Raw genomic sequence first — 19168 nt, 5'->3', positions numbered from 1 at the left:
TGGCACCTCCATCTCTGGCAGGTAAAGGAACAGCTATCTGATCATAGTGATCATAGTCCCAAGAAATAAGTGGAGCCTGGTTTTAAGCTAGAAAACTTACAAACAAGAAGATAATATGAGCTTGTGGGTCATTAGTGATGGATGTGTCTGTAGACACAAGTTGATTTTCAGCAGCCTAGCTTGGTTGTTGAATGTCTGAGGAATTTAAAGAGAGTAACAGAAAAGAACAGATGGGCTTCAATCCAAACTGAAAACAGACATATAAAGAAAGGTCACTACATCTATGCTGACCTCTAGATATTTCCCTCTTGACTAATTTTGGGGTACTTTAACACTTTCTCTGTACCTCAGCAATAACAATGTCAATTGAATTCCTTTGAAGCTCTGCTTAATTTTCTTTGCAAATTTACACAAGAATGACAAGAGAGTACCTGAAGCAGGAATACACAGTGCAAATTTATCAATGAGAATATTATGTAAGCTTCACACAGATCAGGTTGTGAAAGTTGTGGAAGACACCTAGAAAATAAAAAAAATAAATCTGCCACACTTTAAAACTTGATTCTCAGTGTTTGGTAAGCATACAGTATGTTTCTTTCATAATCCTTGTGACATTTAGTCAATATTAAATTGATGGTGGATGATTCTTCTTTTTCCTTAAACAGGATTAACACAATGCAACCTGAACACACACTTCAGCCTGAACTAGAAGCCTATACACTTCACATAAATGCTATCCTTTTTTCCTGGAATATACTTGGAAGCAAAAGCAAACACAATGAAAACTATCTCCTTCCCAACACACATTGTTCCCTCTAACAAAAGACAAGTTTACAATCTGGGTGAGTCAATTTTGAGAAAGAAGGGCAATGCTATTTGAATTTGTCAATAAAAGGAAAGGACAGGAGCATCTATGTCTATTGCACTCAAAGCAGCAAAGGAATCAGAAATATTCATTAAAGAATTGCATGTTTGCTCAAGATCTGGTAATTTCAATTTCTTCTTTTATACAATGGGGAAAAACCCTTATCAGGAAGAAATCATCGAAAAATCTCACCACACCCTCTGGGGAAAACCCTCCAATTCAACCAGATTTTTTTTTATATAACCTTTGTAATTATTTCTCAATGCTGATAGAAATGTTATCACTTTTCACAGTGTCTTTCACTCACCCACTGCTCATTAATTTTGCTTAATGTGGGTTTTTTTTTCCAACACAAGAGTTCTGCAATACACAGAAATAAATCTGATGAAACGGTTGCCATGAATAAGAAATGCTACCAAGAGTGGAGCCTGTTCCCAGTCTTGCTAATGCCACTGGTAGAACCTGGTGCCTTCATTTGTCAGAATATTTCCCTTCTTTCTTAATTTTATTCTCTGCTCCTTTCCTCTAGGACCAACGACTACATGAGAGCTTGTCAGTAACTCTGGGACTGCATTTGTATCACTGCTCACTTACCTATGGGCAGTGTGAAGTGAATATTTGTAGCTGCTTCCTAAAGAAGTTCAAACATCTCCAGCAAAAGGTCAAATGACTCTCCAAGCACTAGCAGCACAGCTGTGCCAGGCTTTTTCCTCTTGCCAAGAGCACAGATGGGGAGCTCTGGAGCAACTGCTACCTCCAGGTGCCTTTGAAAGCAGCCTGAGCAAACAGGAGCTTGTTTGCAACTGGGTGAACTGGGAAAGGCCTCTGATCCCAGGCTGATAGTACAGCTCTTGCTTCCAGAAGAAGATACCTCAACAATGAGATACCTCAGCAAGGTATCACAGCCTCACTGGGGTAGCACTAAGTCATCCTGGAATTAAAGGCAACTCCTTCTCTGCTGCCTTTGCATAGGAAAAGGATCATAGCAGGAAAATGTTTCAATTTGCTAAGAAATTAGTCTCTTAGCATCATTTCTCTCCTGAAAAAGCTACTCACGCACCTGTAGAGTATTTATCAGGAAAATGTAGAAAATCCACAAAACAAAAATTCAAGCTTGACATTAAACCTCAGGCATAAAGTTGCAGCAGAGTGAGGACAGAAAGGCTGTTTCCTCTCTGGATCCAGCCTGATTTCAACAGTTGGCTACAGAAGTTGTTCCCTCTGCCACAAAAAATCAGAAAGATGCCAGTTTGAAATCATAATGTCTGATGTAAAGAGCAACCTTGTATGTCCTGACCCATAAATAACAGCTTCTGAAGAAGGGTGCATGCAGCAACAACGGGTGATAATTCCTGGAAGTTGTTACATTTCTAGCCTAAAACACCCTCTGAAATGACTGCCACCATTCAAAACTTTGTGGATTATTTTAATAAAATATAATTACTCTTGCACTCATCAAAGTTACTCTGCTGTAAACACTGCAGCAAACATAATCTAGAAAGGACATGCCAAGAAGCTGCTCAACTTGTAATATCCAGGAAACCTGAGCCAGGCTGGCATTGCAGCCACAGCCCTGCAGGGCTCCTCACAGACCAAGATGCTACCAGCTCCCTGCAGAAGTTTGTAGGTATGAAGCCTTGGAGGCAGCTGGGCCATCTTACACAGACCTGTTAGTTCACCACATTAATTTTAAATTGTGTTCTTCTCTCGTCCAAAGTGAAGGACATTACGAATCCTTTTTTGACCCTTCCATGCTTAATGAAACCCAGCACTTTGTATTCTGGGTGCTGGGGATTCAAATACAGAGCAGGTTACTCCCTCTGCCCTCAACAAGAGAAAACCCCAATCCAAACCCTCCCATTTGAAAGAACTTTCTATGTGACTCAATGATCTCTTGTTGACTATAAAATTGGGTTAGGTTGCTTTTATCATTAGTATTTCTCTTAAATGTCTTAAATCCTTGATATACAGCTCATAAATAAAATGCTGGAAATGTGCCTTCAAACTTATTAATAGATTTGAAATAACAGTGCAACAGCTGACTCCTCTTTTCAGGTGTACTTCCAGGTACTTGGAGAGAAACTAGAGCAAAAAACACTCCCAAAATGACATTCCCAAAAGTCTGACCTGTGGTCAGCATTTGCATCATCGCCCAGAGGGAATTTGCTGCAGTTGAGAAAAGCTACAAGATAGAAATAGAGCTGCTGGCTGATTATTTGAAGGGAAAGCATGCAAGGTGTGAGTGAGAGCAAAGGTCCCTTTTAGCTATCATGGTGCTGGGGAGGTCTGCAATGTGTGGTGGTTGGTCACACATCTCCTGCATAGAAGCTTCTGCAGTCTGTACACTGGGAAAGACATCCTACACCACTCTAAATATAGAAATTTTAGTTAGGGTTTGCCACAGGGAAAGATTTTAGCCCCACTTTTATCATGAGGCTATATTAAAAGAAAAGCTTGTGCTGTGCTAGTATAAATGTCTAAGTGTGCTCCTCATTTTTCAGGGACACAGAGCAGAAGCAATCTGAGAGTAATCCATGTTTTCTGCCATTACAGAAAAGAGACCTTGTGGTTTTATAATTAATCCTATCCTTATTTAAAAGCAAAATGGTAATCTTAAGAGTGGTTGAAAATAATGGCTGATAATCGTGGTTGATTTACAATGGGACAGCATCCAACCCATGCAATCCTACCTCCTACACAAGCTTTACTCGAGCACGGAAAACCAGAGACTGCAAAAAGCCTGTAAGCTGTAGGAATTCAACTTCTGTGTTTTTATCTCAGATCTCTGCAATGCATGTGAATTCCCATCAATATTTAGTCTTTTAAAAAATTGGTTAAATCCATCATAAATATTGAACACCAGAGTATGCTGGCAAGTTTCCCTGAAAACAAACTTTGAAAAATAATGTTCAAAAAAAGACACCAGGGCCCCTGTGAGAACTGACACTGGTGTGCCATCAGATGCTGTCTTATAAGGCTAAATTAAACATCTGACCAGATTTAAATTTCTTTAAAATCTCATGCTAATTTAAATTGCTTTAAATTTAATTAAAATGCTTTTCTATAAAGATACTAATGTAACTCTGTTAATTAGTATCAAGCAGCATCTAGAGGGCATATTTAAAAACTAATCTGGAGAACAAATAGTGCTAATTAACAGAATAATGCTTTATGATTGTCTTTTGTTTATAAATGCTATAATGTTCGCTATGCTATTAAATTAAATTGGTAATTAATATATATCAAAGTTAGTTTTTAATGCTCTTTAATCTAAAGGGTATTTCTTACACACCATTTTTCAGACAATCCAAACACAATTCATCTCTGAAGGAGGGGGAAAAGAAAATTGCTGTATGACATCCCCCAAACAAATTCAATTAGAACCAGCTCATTCATCTCCCCTAACACAGAGCCCATGGAAGACATGCAGGGAGGCATCAGTGTGCATCTACATGATGCTTGCCAAAATACACTGTTGAGTGTGGCACTGGCCAGCACAGGGAAGGTTTGCACTTCACCCCAGGAGTGGCACCACCTTGCCAGTTTGTGGGCAGAGAAGTGGCAGATGTTGCCTTTAAAATGCAAGCTCTGCAAAGCCTGAGCCGTGGTGCTGAGGAATAAGAATGGCTCCAAAGTTTGCAGTAATATCTTTCAAATGACCACGAGGCTCACAAATACTATAGGACTGAAGCTTGTAATAGAAAGCAGTGCTAACAGTGAAGATGTGCTGCCATCTGACTCCAACACGAGTGCAGGAGATGACTGGGCAATTCCAGGCACTGTCAGATGAGCTTGGAAGAAAATGGGCAGACCAAACCTGGCATGATTTTGAGCTTCTACATGACTTTTTGTAGGCAAACTTGAGCTCCTTCTGAGTCATCTGACACAGCTGTTGAGCTCCTAGCAAAGCAGAGGGGCCTTGTGTTGCTTGGGTCTGGAAAAGGTTGCAGAGATGCTACCAGAACTGACCATGGCCAAAAGGCTCAGAGGGCTGCCCTCGTCCTCAATCAGAAGTTGGTATTATCCTCCAATCTCTCCTGTGACAATAGATCTGACTGGATTTTCTAAAACAAATACAATCACCAAAGTACTCTAAATTACATTATGCATGAAAAGCAGAGGAGACCAACTCTGTCTTTCTGTGTCCTTTTATAATTAAAAATCAGAAATCACACCCCAAAATACAATTCAAACAAGAAGCACTTTCATTTGGTAATCTGGACTACCTATGCTGTGCAATTTTGAAGCACCATCGAATGCAGCACAGGTTCTACTTACATTTTTCTTAGCCACAATTCTGTTCCCCCTTTTTAATGACTTGATAATGTTGCAAAATCCCTTAGTTACCCAGAGTGGAGTTAATTTCAAAAAAGAAAAGCATCCCCTTTCTCATGGCAGGGCTTCAGCATTACTTTATAGAACAAACTTTCAGAATCAACTTTGAAGAACACGCAAAGAAAAAAAAAGTAATTATCATTAACAAGATTAAAAGCTAGCCACAAGCCTAATAACTGCTTCTCTAACCCCTGCAAGATCACTTTCATGCCAGATTGCAGACATACACGTCCTTCAATAACAAATATGTGTTCAGAATACCAAGAACAAGAGGTGTGATTATTTACATAGCGTAGGTAGATGTCAGGAGAAACATACTGACAGCACCTGAGATCCCAAACCCTAGAAAAATGTTCAAAGGAATTTGTGTACAAGTAGGACTAGCTTCAAGTGCAGACAAAAACACTGGAAGAAATATGAACATATGGTCCAACACTTCTCAGCATGGCAAACAGCCATGGCAACCACTTCTGGAGATAAAATTAGATCAGGGAAGCAAAACTGGAGAAAAGCAAAGCCAAGCATGAACTCTGAAAGCATTTCATCTCAAGGTCATTGAAATACTTGCTGTGTAACATCACCAGTATTACCATTTTACTTTTTTTCCCTGATAGATTTGTATAAGCTAATTAAACCCCAAGAAACACAAAACTGCAGATAAAAACAAATGTGCACTAGAGTGGTTAGCAGTATTTTTGATGGTGGAGACATCTGGAGACTAAAACAAGGCAGAAACTCAAAAAAACTATCACAAATAATTGCTGATTTCTCCAAAGTACAAAGTAAAAAAAAAAAAAAAGTATTTTTGTAAGCATGCAATCTGAAAAGTAGTTTTTAAAGAACCAATGTGTGTGTATATATTTATATATATTTATATTATTTATTTTAAGATCTTAAAGAGAACACTTTAAACTGTTGCTTCCTGACTTCATCTACCCTGCACAAAGACTGTGCAATTAGTTCTTTCTGAAGGGTGCAAGTGTGAATGGAGATTCATGGTAGAATATGGACTGTGATAAATGCTCCCCAGCTCTGTAACACTGCAAGAATTTTGAATGGTCCTTTTCAAAGTTTTAAGCTAAAAAAGATACTGTAATTTTGTGAAGTTCAATGTTTACCCTATAAAACTCCCCAAACTTCGTATAGGCAGTGACTGAACCAGCCAGGTATGTACCAGCAGTGACTTGCAAAGAGCTACACTTGGCCTTTCTACGAACAGAAACCATCTAGAATAGCATGAAATCAGGCAATAAAAGATAGTAGTGGTTACACACAAAGACCCAGTCATGAGGGTCAGACTATAAGGCTCTCATTTTTAAGCTTCTTTAGGTTATATGTAATATATGAATAATATGCTATTATTGCTATTATAATATGTAGTAAACAGTAAGAAATAAAAATACAGCATTCTAAGTGCTTCATTGATGTCTGTGCTTAGGAGCTTGCTAGGGAGTAAGGAACAATTCAGAGCAAACAGATGCATCCAAATCAGTCCATTAGAGAAGAGGTATCAGTGAATCCTCAGAGACCAGAGGCACAGGTAGGTGACTGCTGGCAATATTGAATAAGCTTATCTGGTTCTACAAGGCCCACAGCATAGCTGGAGATGGCTTAGAGATGCACAATATGCTTGTGGCTAAGGAAAAATAACTAATCTGACAGCCACCAGACTATTCAGAGAATTAATGTCAGCTTCTAACTCAGGCTGACTTTTTCACTGCAGATTTCCTCCTTGGTGTTCTCTTTAGAATGAAAGAGGAACTGGTGCCATGAAGCCTGAGGTTTCTCTGCAATGTGATTGCAGCCATGGAAGAATCCTTAGAGCAATCCCTTACTGTCCTTCACCCCAGACCCAACTTTATCTTAAAGCTGCTTGGTTTCCACAGCAAATTTTGTATCTACTTCACTCGGCCAGACAAACCACTTCCAGGGTAATTTTTTTATGGAGGGGAGATAACATATTGTGGAAGTTAAGAAACCCCTCAGATAGAAACTTCTGGCTTTTATCTGCTTGGAGAAGATTCAAAGCAATAAAGGCAGCAAATGACTATCTCCAAAAGAAGCTTCCCATAAGCATGAAGGAAAGTCAGGCAAAACTATTTCAAATTTGAAGAGGTGTGTATTAAAACAGTAATGTAGTAAATAATATTTTACCTAAAACTCTCAGTCTCTCTGCTCCAACCACCACTTCATTGTCATCTGCTGAAAACAGCAATTTTCCAGAAAGGGTTTTCACCTCAAACTTTTGGCTGTGTGCTTCCACTGCTTGGGGACCTGGAGGGAAGAAGAGATTCAGAACAAACTGTTAGTGAAAAGTAAAAGAAAATCACATAGCAGCTTCATACATTTAATAAACTCATCTGCTGAGGTTATCCTGATAGCTCTGCTGATACAACCAGCATCTGCCACATGAAGCAGACAGGTCTGTGCTTTTTCAGCAGGTGACCTATATTAGAAAAGGGCACTGTTTTCTACCCAAATAACAAACTATTAATTATTTCAACTTATGTTTTTGTATGTCATTAAATCCCCATTCAGCTTGACATGCTAGGAAATTTTTACCAGACCTACATGTGAATATATCCAAACATGCTTTGAGAGTATTTGTGCAGATGTATGAGGCATCAAGAGTATCTGAATAGACTTTGCTTGGACCAATGCTGTGTCCAATTGGACCAGGTCAAATTTACCAAAAAAAATCCACACCAAAAAGCCCAAAAATTCTTTAGAACATTTCAACCATGCACAGGCCAAGACAATTACAGGGTCTCTCACATTTTTTTAAATAAGGAAAACTTTCCTTCAGAGCTATTATTTAAATTCTGCTGCTTGTCCTCCAGGCTGTTGTGCATCCCAGTGCTGGAACACCTCTGGCTATGCAGTTTTGGGTTTTTTTTTTTTGTGTGTGTGTAGCCTGATAAACATCAGCTGCCTGAATAGCAATTCTGTGTAGGTCTGTGGCTCAAAAGCTACAAAGAGAGGACCCCTCAGCTACCAATCTAGACTGAACCTTGGACAAATCACCATCTGACAGCCCTGCACAGCTCAGTCCAAGCAACAGCCTCCCTGGAATATGCTACTGAACAAGGCAGGTGATTGGTCTTGCATTAATTCTGACCATCTTCATGACCAGTCTCATTTCTCACAAGAGGATTAAGATCTGAAAGCCAGCATATTCTTCTAGGCAGCTTCTAACTCCATCTATACCTATGTTTGCCTTCACGGGTCATCCGTATTGGCAGCAGGGCACAGAAAGATTCACATGCATGGTTCACACTACAGAAAAGTGAGGCTATGCTGAAATCCCTGGAAACACTCAAATCTTTCAGCCAAATCAGAGAAAATGCAGAACCATCAAGCTCTGTGCTTGATTTGTATCTTGCTAAATAATTGCCCCCTCAACCCATCACTGCAGCATGCATTATGCAGGAACACATCTTCACTCCTCTTTGAAACCCAAGCTGGTCCTGCCAAACACAGAAACAAGCTCAGTAACCTTAACATCACAGTGGTAGAGGTCACTGACAGTGTCTTCCTAACCTCTTCTGAAATGGAGGTGTTTAAATGAACCAAATACCCTCTTGAAAATACGTGGAGAACCAACAAACCAAACACATTTATTCTGAATGGGAGAATCTGAGAGCATGGGGTTGAGTTTATTTCCTTCCTCTGGGCAATTTTCATATGTGCTGCTTAAGCCATTGCTTACTGAAGCTGAATATTTAATTATTTATTACTGTGACTAGAGGCCAAAGATATTATATGAGCAAAACAAACAACCCAAAGTAAAACAAATAATCTTATGTATTACTGGCTCTGCCACACAGCAATACTTCTTGGTCCCCAGATAACTCTCAATAAACAAACATATATCCTATATCATATATGTAAATTCTACATTAGCATATATAATGCATTAGGTTCTTTCAACCCAAATGACACATGCATTCATTCAAAGGATGCTGTACACTGTGAATATATGAAACACCCATTTCATCACCACACATGCTCATGCCTGGGACCATGAGAGCATTCCTCATCAGCAGAAAGGGACAAAGACCTCCTGCAAAGCATCCCATAGTTAATCTGCAGAATTCCCAAGATCTCAGACAATTTAGAAGTGTCTTAAGAGAAGCCTGTGACTGTTAGAACAGGAATGTCAGCCTGTAAATGTTCTTCTTGACCCTGAAGTTGTACAACCAACCTTTCTCTCTCTGGACTGGCTTTCAAATTAAAACAATGATCTGCTTCATTATCAGAAAGCACCAGCCTGCTGCTTCTCCAGCATGGCTTTCATATCTCTAGCATTTTTGTCTACAAAGTGGAGTAAAGTTTTCATTTGTACTTTGTAAGACACCTGGGCTCCCCTCCTGCATGCTGTCCAAAGACACCAGAGCTTCCCACAGACTCACTTGGATCTCTCCCTAATCCTTCCATGCAGCCTTTCCCCCTCCTTACCTGTTACAAGGCGAGTAAGGACTTTAGTCTTCTCATTGAGGATGTTCACTGTGACATTTCTTGCAGACTGGAAGTACAGTGGGTTGCCCTGGAATGAGACCAGGAGAGCAAACACATGAGACAAGGATGGCTGCCTGAAACCAACAGTGCTAAGACACCTGGAGCTCTCCCTAATGCTGCTGTTCAGGGCCCCAAGGTTGGTGTGTGGCTGAGATACAGGTTGCCCTGCATGAATTTTTATCATCCACGTTAAAACCAGAATCCACAACTCTGTTTGGGCCAGACAGTATCCCAGAGACTGACCTTGGTTTAGGGATAGTTACCCTTATTACCAGTATAACCCAATCAACCTGGCAATTTAAAATGTGCAGGTGACTGGGGACCTGACCTAAGCTTCCCAAGGGCCATGTTCTGGGACATGGCTGACTGCACCAGAGCATTACAGAGCCAAAACTGCAATATTATACAGAGTTTCAGATGACTCCAATGACTGCCTACAACATGGCCACATGAGTGAGCCATGCCCCAAAGCTGTGAACTAGAAAACCTTATTAATATGTAGAAAGTGTATTTGGTCTCCAAGCACTTATAAACTCATCAGGCACGTACCACCATCACGTTCCAGCCCGGGATGCCAGCTTGGGATATCACCCATCCCATCCAGTCTGGAGACACACAAGATATCAAGTCCACACCACTCCCCACTTGACTACACAGATTTCTACCCATTTTGCATTTTTATGCTTTCAATATACATCTGGGAGAAGAGCTAGAACAGCTGCTAACACACAGGAGCCACACAGCTACCTGGCAGCATTCATCTCAGGTATTTCTCCCCCAGAATGAAGCCAAAGAAAACCCACAGAGAAAGCCATCTGGCTCCTTCTGTGTGCAAATACATCCAAGACAGCCAGAAACTTGTGTTTTCTACAAGCAGCCCCAGTCCACACAGTTGGTTTTGCAGGGGCTATTAGCCACCTACAGCATTAGCAAAGGGTGATCCCAACTTAAATTAGCCAAAAATCTTGTGTTAGAGGTGGAAATTCACTTTTCATAATGTCTAAAACCAAGCTGATTAAATTACTCAACTGACTGAGCCATAGGATCAGTAGAGAGGATGAAAGAGCAGGAAAAGAAAATCAGCAAGGAATTGAAAAATCTTATTTCCACATGCTTCTTCCACCAAAGTTTTTTTCCAGTCTTTCAAAATCTTTCCATTAGAAATGAATAATCGGGATGGGGAAGAGGATTGTGTAGGTCAGGAATGTTTTCCTTGCCTCCTGAATTTGTGAGGAACATAACTAATATTTGCATAGATGCAAATAAAACATACCAGGAGCATGGGAATGGACTCATGGGAGTAACATGATGGACTGGAGCTTCAGGAAACCCCTCCAATGATGGGAAAATGACCCCCAGCAGTATTTGCAGAAAACAGACCATAAGAGCTAAACCAAAATCCCATATCTGACTGAATATTCACAACATTACATTTGCTGCTTCAACTGTTTGTGTTGCATCACACATGTGATCAGCTCCTCAGCAAAAATGGAGTAAATGGGTTTTATTTGGTCAATGATAACTAGAATGTTATGGCTTTGTTCAGGCTGTTTACAGTTAAAAAAAAAAAAACAATAAAAAGAAAGAATTATCCTTATTAATTTCCAGACATTGGACAAAATTGAGGAGCTCTTGGTTTCTGTCTCTTCATACACAAAATGAGGACAAATCATCCTTATATATTTGTGATGTGTTTGACAGCTGCAGTAATACACTGTATGAAACTGAAATATGATTTATAAGCTAGAAAGAAGGAGCACTGGTAATGATTTTAATCTTTTTAATTATTATTATTTGTGATCTTCTAAAACCTAGAAATTAATGTTGGTTAATATTTTGTTGTTAACAGCACAGAAAAAAAATTGCTTCACCTGAATATCCACTTCCCCTGGTATTAATTCTCCACAGCCCTGATTCTGGACTTAATTGAGCACTCTGAGCAATGACAGTTTACTGCTACATTTTGATCCACACTTACAGATAAAGGTATTTTTAAAGGCAGATAGCTACAATATACACAACGTATACTCATAGGTGAGACTATAATCAATATAAATATACCATATGAAGCCCAGAAACTTCACATTTTTTACTTGCACCATTTGACTTTGTTTATGGAGTTAAGCAAGTAGCTAGAATACTTGAGAAAAGCTAGGGAATCTTATAGACCAAAATCAGGTGGTAAATATTATTCAGTTCCCATAACCTGAAACTCTGTTACTGATGCAGAACCAGAGACTGCACTACAGAAATACCATAAAATAAGCCAAGTGGTTAATATAAGAAGAGTCACAGGAAACACTGCTCTGAAGCAGTCTTACAAGACAAGCTAAGAGCTGGTATATACCTATGAAAGACTTAAAATACATAATCAAAGCTTTAAATGCTTGCCCCAGCATAGTAATCTCATTCACTGATTCAGAGCTCAGGTTCAGGCAGCCTTCATAAAACTGAATTTCCTTAATGGAAGAGTTGTGCTTTTATTGGTCTGCAGGACAGGAACATTTCAAGCACTTAATGTAATGGCCTCTCTCATTTCCATAATTTTTCCATTAAGAAATGGGAAAAAGATGAAAAATTTATTCTTTTGCTGAAAATACTGCAGATCTTCTGTCCATCATCTTCTGTTTAGAAAGGGAGCAACAGTGATATGTTCTGCACACTGAAGATTAAAAAAATGTTCCCTCTGTTGCCAGCTTGGTGATGATGCCAGTTCTTTGATTCACAGAGAAAAAAAAAATAATTAAAGCATTAAAAAAATCTTAAACCAGGTAGAAATCACAACTGAAAAGACAAAACCTTTCACTTCTCTTACATTTTCGTGTTATCATTACACAAAATTAAGTATTCTGGTGCACATGAGCAAGTGGAAATCTAGATCAATGTCATCAAGACCACAATAAAAATAATTATGTATGGAAGTAATATTCTCACATACTGTCATAACACTTGCTAGGCCTAGGGTTAGAATATCAGCATGCAATAAATAAGCACATCTGATTAATTATGGCACTTTTATCTATGAGAAAACAAACTTCTGAAATATTCAGTAACCCTGTTGAATCTTTCCAGATAGATAATAATAAAGAAATAAATATGTTTTACTCCTCAGATTGATGCAAAGAGAATGGAAATGGATGGAAAACTGTATTATATATTCTTCTGGGTTCAGAAAAGCTGGCAAAATGTTTTCCTTGTTGTCGACTTGTTTCTCTCCAAACAGCTCAACCCACTTCTTCAGAAAAATGGATTTGAGGGAAAATCCACCCGGTTATTGCTGATCACACAACAATCCAATATGTTTCACTGCCTTCATGCTGCCACTGACTTGCTCTTTTCTCCCAGATGTGGCTGTGACAACTTTAACCCCTTTACAGCAATCCTCTATTAGCTTTGCTGCTGTGACCTGGCAGCAGAGTCACAGTTCTGACCCATTTCAGCCCTCCCTTTGCACTGCACTGCACTACAGCCCTTCAACTTTGTAAACGACATCAGCTGTCACTGTTTCTGACACTATTTTAGGTTATTGTTTCTTTCCAATGGGTCTTATGATCATCAATGGGAGCACGATGATTTTTTTCCCCCTCTTGCATGTTTTCCTGACTCTTTCTGGTTTATTTCAAGAAGCACAGACTGCCTCAGACACAGCACTGCCTGCAAGCTCATTTTGGCACTTGCCAGGCATGTACCAAGACCTACCAAGAGGGATGACTTTCTAACTGTTACTCTGTCGTTTTTGGTAAGTTGACAGGGGTTATACTTAAATTAGGATTCCTGACAGAGTTTTACACGTTCCTGAATGACTTGTTCATCCTTCAAATGGAACTACCAGTAACACTATCACTGCACAACACTAAATGCAGTGTTTCTTAGCCATGGAGATCTTCAGAATGTGCTGTGAGCACAGAATCCAACAAAGCAGACCTGACCTTGAACATGAATTTCCTATCTCCACTTCTGCCTTGAGAACAGATACTCCAATGGGGGATGTCTGATGCCAGAAAAGATCAGAGCTGCCCTCATAAAACAGAGTTGGGAGGAAACAACTGGGTCAAAAAAAAAAGAAAAGAAAAAAAATTGGTAACAAATCCTAGAGAGATCAAGCAACTGCCACCTTTGATAATCACAGCAAAACTCACCAGAACATTGTGCAGACATTGTGCATCTCCTGAAAAACAAACAGGCAAAAAACTGGAGAGCATTTATCTTTGGCTGTGAAGAAGTTAAACTCAAGAGTATCTAATGAACCCGGTCCCCATGATCCAGCTTGGAAGAACATCCTGGCCTTCATGAATTTCAACAGAAAATCTAGACTACAGACCAGACTTCACAGAATCACAGAATCCTAGGGGTTGGAAGGGACCTCGAAAGATCATCTAGTCCAACCCCCCCTGCCAGAGCAGGGCCAGCCAATCATTACTGTTTCAGTTTCAAAAGAAAAAACAAAAGCTCTTCCTCCTGTTTCTGATATAACTCCCCACAGCAAGAACAAGCTTTTGCCCAGAAGCCTTCTGGCACCAAAAATTTAAGTCATGTAGTTAAGTCCCTAAGTGCTAGATTGAAAACATTCCTTAATATGATCTGAACATACTTTTTGCTGTTTAATCACTGAGTCACTCTTGATCTTGACTTTGTCCTTCAAACAGCTGAATAGAATGTTCATGTAACTAAATCCCTTCTTTAGTAAAACTTCTGATTTGACAGTGTAAGCTCATAGCAGAATGAAAGTAAGCTGTGAATGGAATTGGTAACAAACAGATTAAACCAAATGTGACAAAATGCCCCAGTATGTGCTATATTTGTGTCTAAAGATGATTGCTTTTAGGAAGGAGGCAATAGATCCAGTGCAGAGATAACAAAATGTAGTCTGCATTCTCTTTTCTCAAGTGTAATGTGCCCGGGTTTTGTAATGCATCTCAGACCTGCAATTGGCACTCAAAGACACAAATGTAGTATCATGAGCTGACTCAGTGTGCTGTCTTCCAACTTCACACATTTTATTGAATATTCAAATGCTTAAACAAACAAAAAAGCCCCAAGCAAGTCCCTTCTTCTAGGCAAACAAGGTATCTTTGCTGAGTGACACTTTTTACAGCACCATGAAGCTCAGAAAACAGTGGTTCCACCCGATGTAACGTATTTTAGTGGCACACAGAGTCCACATAGTGGAGTTTTATGTCCAATACCTCTCTCTTTTATGGCATTTTTTGAAGTTTATTTTAATAACAATAGAAACAAAAGATGAATTTCCCACTGCTGCATTAAAGCATTTACATCTCTGACTCTTCTTTTTTTTTTTTGTTTTTCTTTTTTTTTTTAAAAAAAAAGCTAGGTCTTTGAGATCTAAATGACTGGGATCTGCTTTTGGATCTGCTCTTACCCAAGAGGGTTTATATCCTTCAAAGTGATTTATTTATGGCAAGCCCCGAGTTTCTTTAGAAGAGTACCTGCCATAACCTCATGTGCTTTGTGAGAGTGACTGCTTTCTCACGATATCCAATCAGCTACTTTGCAGCTGAGATTCTTCTGAAAATTATATTACACCATGTCTGCTGACATTAGAAAAAATAAAACACTGCTAAAAAACTTACTAGCTGCTGCTAATAAGAAGAAGGGAAAACATTTTCATCTCTCTGGATGGGGAAAAAGAAATCAGGAGTTTCTGATTCTTCTGCATCCATATACTGATACGTAGACAACACACACAGACGTAGGCAAGGTAGCCAGCAACAGAAATCAAATCAATCACAGATCACAGCATGTGATTTGCCTAATTATGAATGACACCTCACATATTTTATCTACAAAAAAACCCACTTTATGAACAAGCAGATGGCATTGCTATGTGATGGCACCATCCTCAACAGTTGCAGATGCAAAGAATTTACACAGCATGCTGAAAAAAAATGACACAACACAAGCTGCTTTCTGGGGAAAAGATTCAAACTGAGCAAGTGTCACCAAACAAAATACACATACTTATTGATGTTCTGAACTTATCTGATCCAGCCTCTCTCTTCAAATCAAATACATACGTGCATGACAGGGTAAGTGATGCTATCGAGACATCATTAAAGTCTCTCAGAACTGTCACGTGAGCTGCACAGCACAGAAGAGACGAAAACCAACTTCAGTCTAGTTCCAGCCCACAAGCAATTTAAATCCACAGAAGCAGAATCAATAGGAAGAAGCCCTGCAGAGAGAGCAATTACACTGCAAAAGTACCTATATTACAGCACTGCTGCAGCTAGGAGGCAGGACACAGAAGGGCATCCTCACTTCTGAGATTACTCAGTGGAGCTCTGGCCTGTGAAATGACAAGGTTGAGTCTGGACATGTTCCTGCAATCAACATGTTTCTGAGCTTCTATTACAATTATAAAATTCTTCTTTACAAGACCCATCTTTCAGGTTTGTTATGCTCCACAGGCAAATGCAGGTCTGTGCATCAGGGAAGAGGTATGAAAGCTTGGCATGCTCTCCTTTTCAATGGCTTCCATGGGAGTGATAATCACATTTCCTGGATCTGGAATGATTAATTCATTGGAGACTGCACTTGCCACTGTGCAAGACACAAAGAAAGATCATGTGACCATTTCTGGTGATAGAAAATCCAGGGTTTTCTATTCAAATTTTTGTTTTTACTTGTGGTTTGTCTGCATTTTTTTCCCTCTGAGCTGCTCTAAGTACACACGTTGGTGTGACAGATTTGAAGAAGCTATGAAATGATTGATGAAAGCCATTTTTTGGCCATGTTGTGGGAATATATATTGTAGAAATATACTCAGTTCTGCTATGGGCATATCTGGGAAAATGGGAAGTATAGAAAAGAAAGGTTGGGCCCATGACTGGACCTCTGATTATCAAAATAATTTCTCCTGTTTTAATTATACAGGGTTATAGAGATTACAGAAACATTTGCACAGCCTTTTTTTTAATTGCTTTTATCTAAACACTTTGTTTCTTCTGCTGAAATGATCAATACTTGGCTTTAGGTATTGATCTTTTTTTCTCTGCTCAGAGAAAATTCAAGAAATTTCAAAGTGGGGAATCTCCTGCTTTTCCATAAAAGGCTGGTAAACAAGGATCATGCCCTGATGGGTGAAAAAGGAAGAAATACTGGGAGCTGAAACACCTTCAGTTTTCTTTCTGTCCCATTGGTTATTTCTTTTTAGAAAGAAATGTGGAGCAGAATCCATGCTACTGCTGTACAACCTGCCTCAGAAAACTATCCCACGTCCTAAGGCCAGACCGAAAGCAAATCCAAGAAGTTCATAGGACTCAGAATCACAGCAAATCAAGAGACAATCAATGGACATGTGACATTTTATACTGAAGTATAAAAAAAATGCAGTTAAAAAAATGAAAAAAAGAAATACATAGAAAAGGGCATAATGAAAACTGCTTGCCTTCACCTCTTCAAAAAGGAAAATTTTTTATGATATCAGCATTTATTTGAAATTATCTGTGAGGTCTGTCTTCCCATTCCTTAACACTCAAGGCATGTGATCATTCCAATCCTCAGCTGCTGTAGGATGCTCACCCTCAGCCCTACTTCTTGTTCCACTCTATTTATTGACAACATTAAAGTTTCTGGAGGAAAGGGCTGTGTCTGTCCCCATGGCTGTACAGAGAACAGCACGGACACTGCCAGTGGCTTTGCTCTGCCACACACATGCAGTGCAGGTAGAAACCCCAGTGTGTAATCCAGCAAAGAAAGCCAGGCATGGTCTCAGGCAAACAGAGATCAAAAATAGAGATGTTCCAACCAGAGAAATGTTAACAACCAAAGAAATCTTACTTTTTCTTTCAAAAGAAGCAAGTCAATTTTTCCAAGAGCCTCAACCAATTTGCCCTAAAAGAACAGGAGCAAATTCAGAGTTGTTCTTGTTTTTCCCCGCATTCTTCTTCTCAAATTCAACAGCTATCATTTCAAAACAGAACACAGAAACTCTTATTACTGGCACAGCAACTCATAAATGAAACCTGGAAGGTCTGGCTTTCTGTTTCTATTCCAAATCAAAGCACACACAAACTGAATTCTCTGTAAAACCACTTGTGAGTGTCTGCCCTTCCTAATGACAAATCACCTTGTCTTGTCAAGTAAAACTTGCCCTATAAAATAGGTCATTTTGATACCAAAATATTTTTGATTAGCAGAAGAGTTGGAGAAGTGCTTGCTGTCCTCTGGTAAGATAACACGAAGCTCTGCTCTTGAGGCTTCTTGGAAATATCAGAAAAACACTCTTTAAATAATTGGATCATCCTTTTTGTCCTTTAGTGTTTACTTTGTCTATTGGAATCTATCTTCTCCCTATCCATACTGTAGAAAATTGTATTCCTTTTTAATTTTTAGTATTAAGATGTTTTTATATTTCAGACTCTATAAAGCAGCCAGAATCCTGATTGTCAGCAGTGATGTCTAGACACAGTGAATCCTTAAACTCAAGTCCTCTGCCCTTGAGAGAGAGAAATGCAGCAGTACACAATTGCACACAGTTTTCCCTGAGTAGTTTCAGGTGTTTTATAAGGTTTACTTCTTTCAAAGACTACAGCTTGTTAAGAGAAAATGTAGATCAAGTTAGAGACTGAGAATTCAAGGCTCCTACTGTACAAATGTGTTCAATCTCATGGGATGGTTCAGGTCAGCTGCAGTCAGCTACCAGCAGAGCATCTCTTTCAACTCTAATACCTGTTCAGCAATACAAGTCAGCAACAGAACAGAAATCTCATACTCAGAAAGTGTGACTGCTGTGCCCTGCACTGATGAAGCCTCCAGAAAAATCTCCACACCTTTTAAAATTTCATTAATGTAAAATTAAATATAGAAAAATAAGGACAATGTATAGCTCCTTAAGACTTAAGAACTTGTAGGAATACCGAGAGGCCATGATAAATGGCTAATTAGGAAAAAGTATTCAAAGCAACCTTCCCAGTTAATTCATAGAGATAGCATGGAAGTTTGAGATGCCAAACTGGAGCTGACTGGCATAAGAAGCATGGTGCATGTCCAGGAAAGACAAGAACCTGCTTGCCAATTCATTCAGTTCAGCCATTTTTTCTTTCAATTTTAAAATCAAGAATTCCATGTCTTTACTTTTTCCTTTTAGAGGATTAAACTAAATCAAATGTTTATTCTAGTACTGTAGGTTTTAATGTCTACATTCCTGTCTCAAGGCTCACAACCAAGCTAAAAACAAGATGTTAACTGATTTCCAACTTTTCTGTGGAAATACAGCCCCATCACACAACTCCGCTCCACTGCCCTACTCTTCACAGCTGACTTGAAAGCAATTTCTGGGATTATGGCAAAAATTCAATGCAAAACCTTAGAGACCACAGAGCACCCAGGCTTAACACAGCATCTCACTTTAACCTGTGATGCACATCACTTACTTTTAGATAGCACCACAAAGCCCAGCTGCAAATGTTTAAAATGAAGAGAAGAATG

At 39.2% G+C, this 19168-nt stretch overlaps 1 protein-coding gene across 8 annotated transcripts in view; it reads right to left on the bottom strand.

Annotated features, from left to right (window-relative positions):
* The window catches only part of SGCD (sarcoglycan delta), a 309746-nt gene that overhangs the window by 46244 nt on the left and 244334 nt on the right, over positions 1–19168 (bottom strand). For all 8 annotated transcript variants that reach the window (XM_030458786.1, XM_030458785.1, XM_030458784.1 and 5 more), the window contains 2 exons: positions 9659–9746; positions 7355–7474 (listed from right to left, as the gene is read on the bottom strand). In XM_030458786.1, the coding sequence (XP_030314646.1) occupies positions 7355–7474; positions 9659–9746 (208 nt within the window). The remainder of the gene's footprint in view (positions 1–7354; positions 7475–9658; positions 9747–19168) is intronic.

This window comes from Calypte anna, chromosome 13 (assembly GCF_003957555.1).
Source record: "Calypte anna isolate BGI_N300 chromosome 13, bCalAnn1_v1.p, whole genome shotgun sequence".
Lineage (NCBI taxonomy): Eukaryota > Metazoa > Chordata > Aves > Apodiformes > Trochilidae > Calypte > Calypte anna.
Note: the sequence above shows the minus strand (reverse complement) of the source record. Positions and strands in the feature narration are given on the sequence as shown.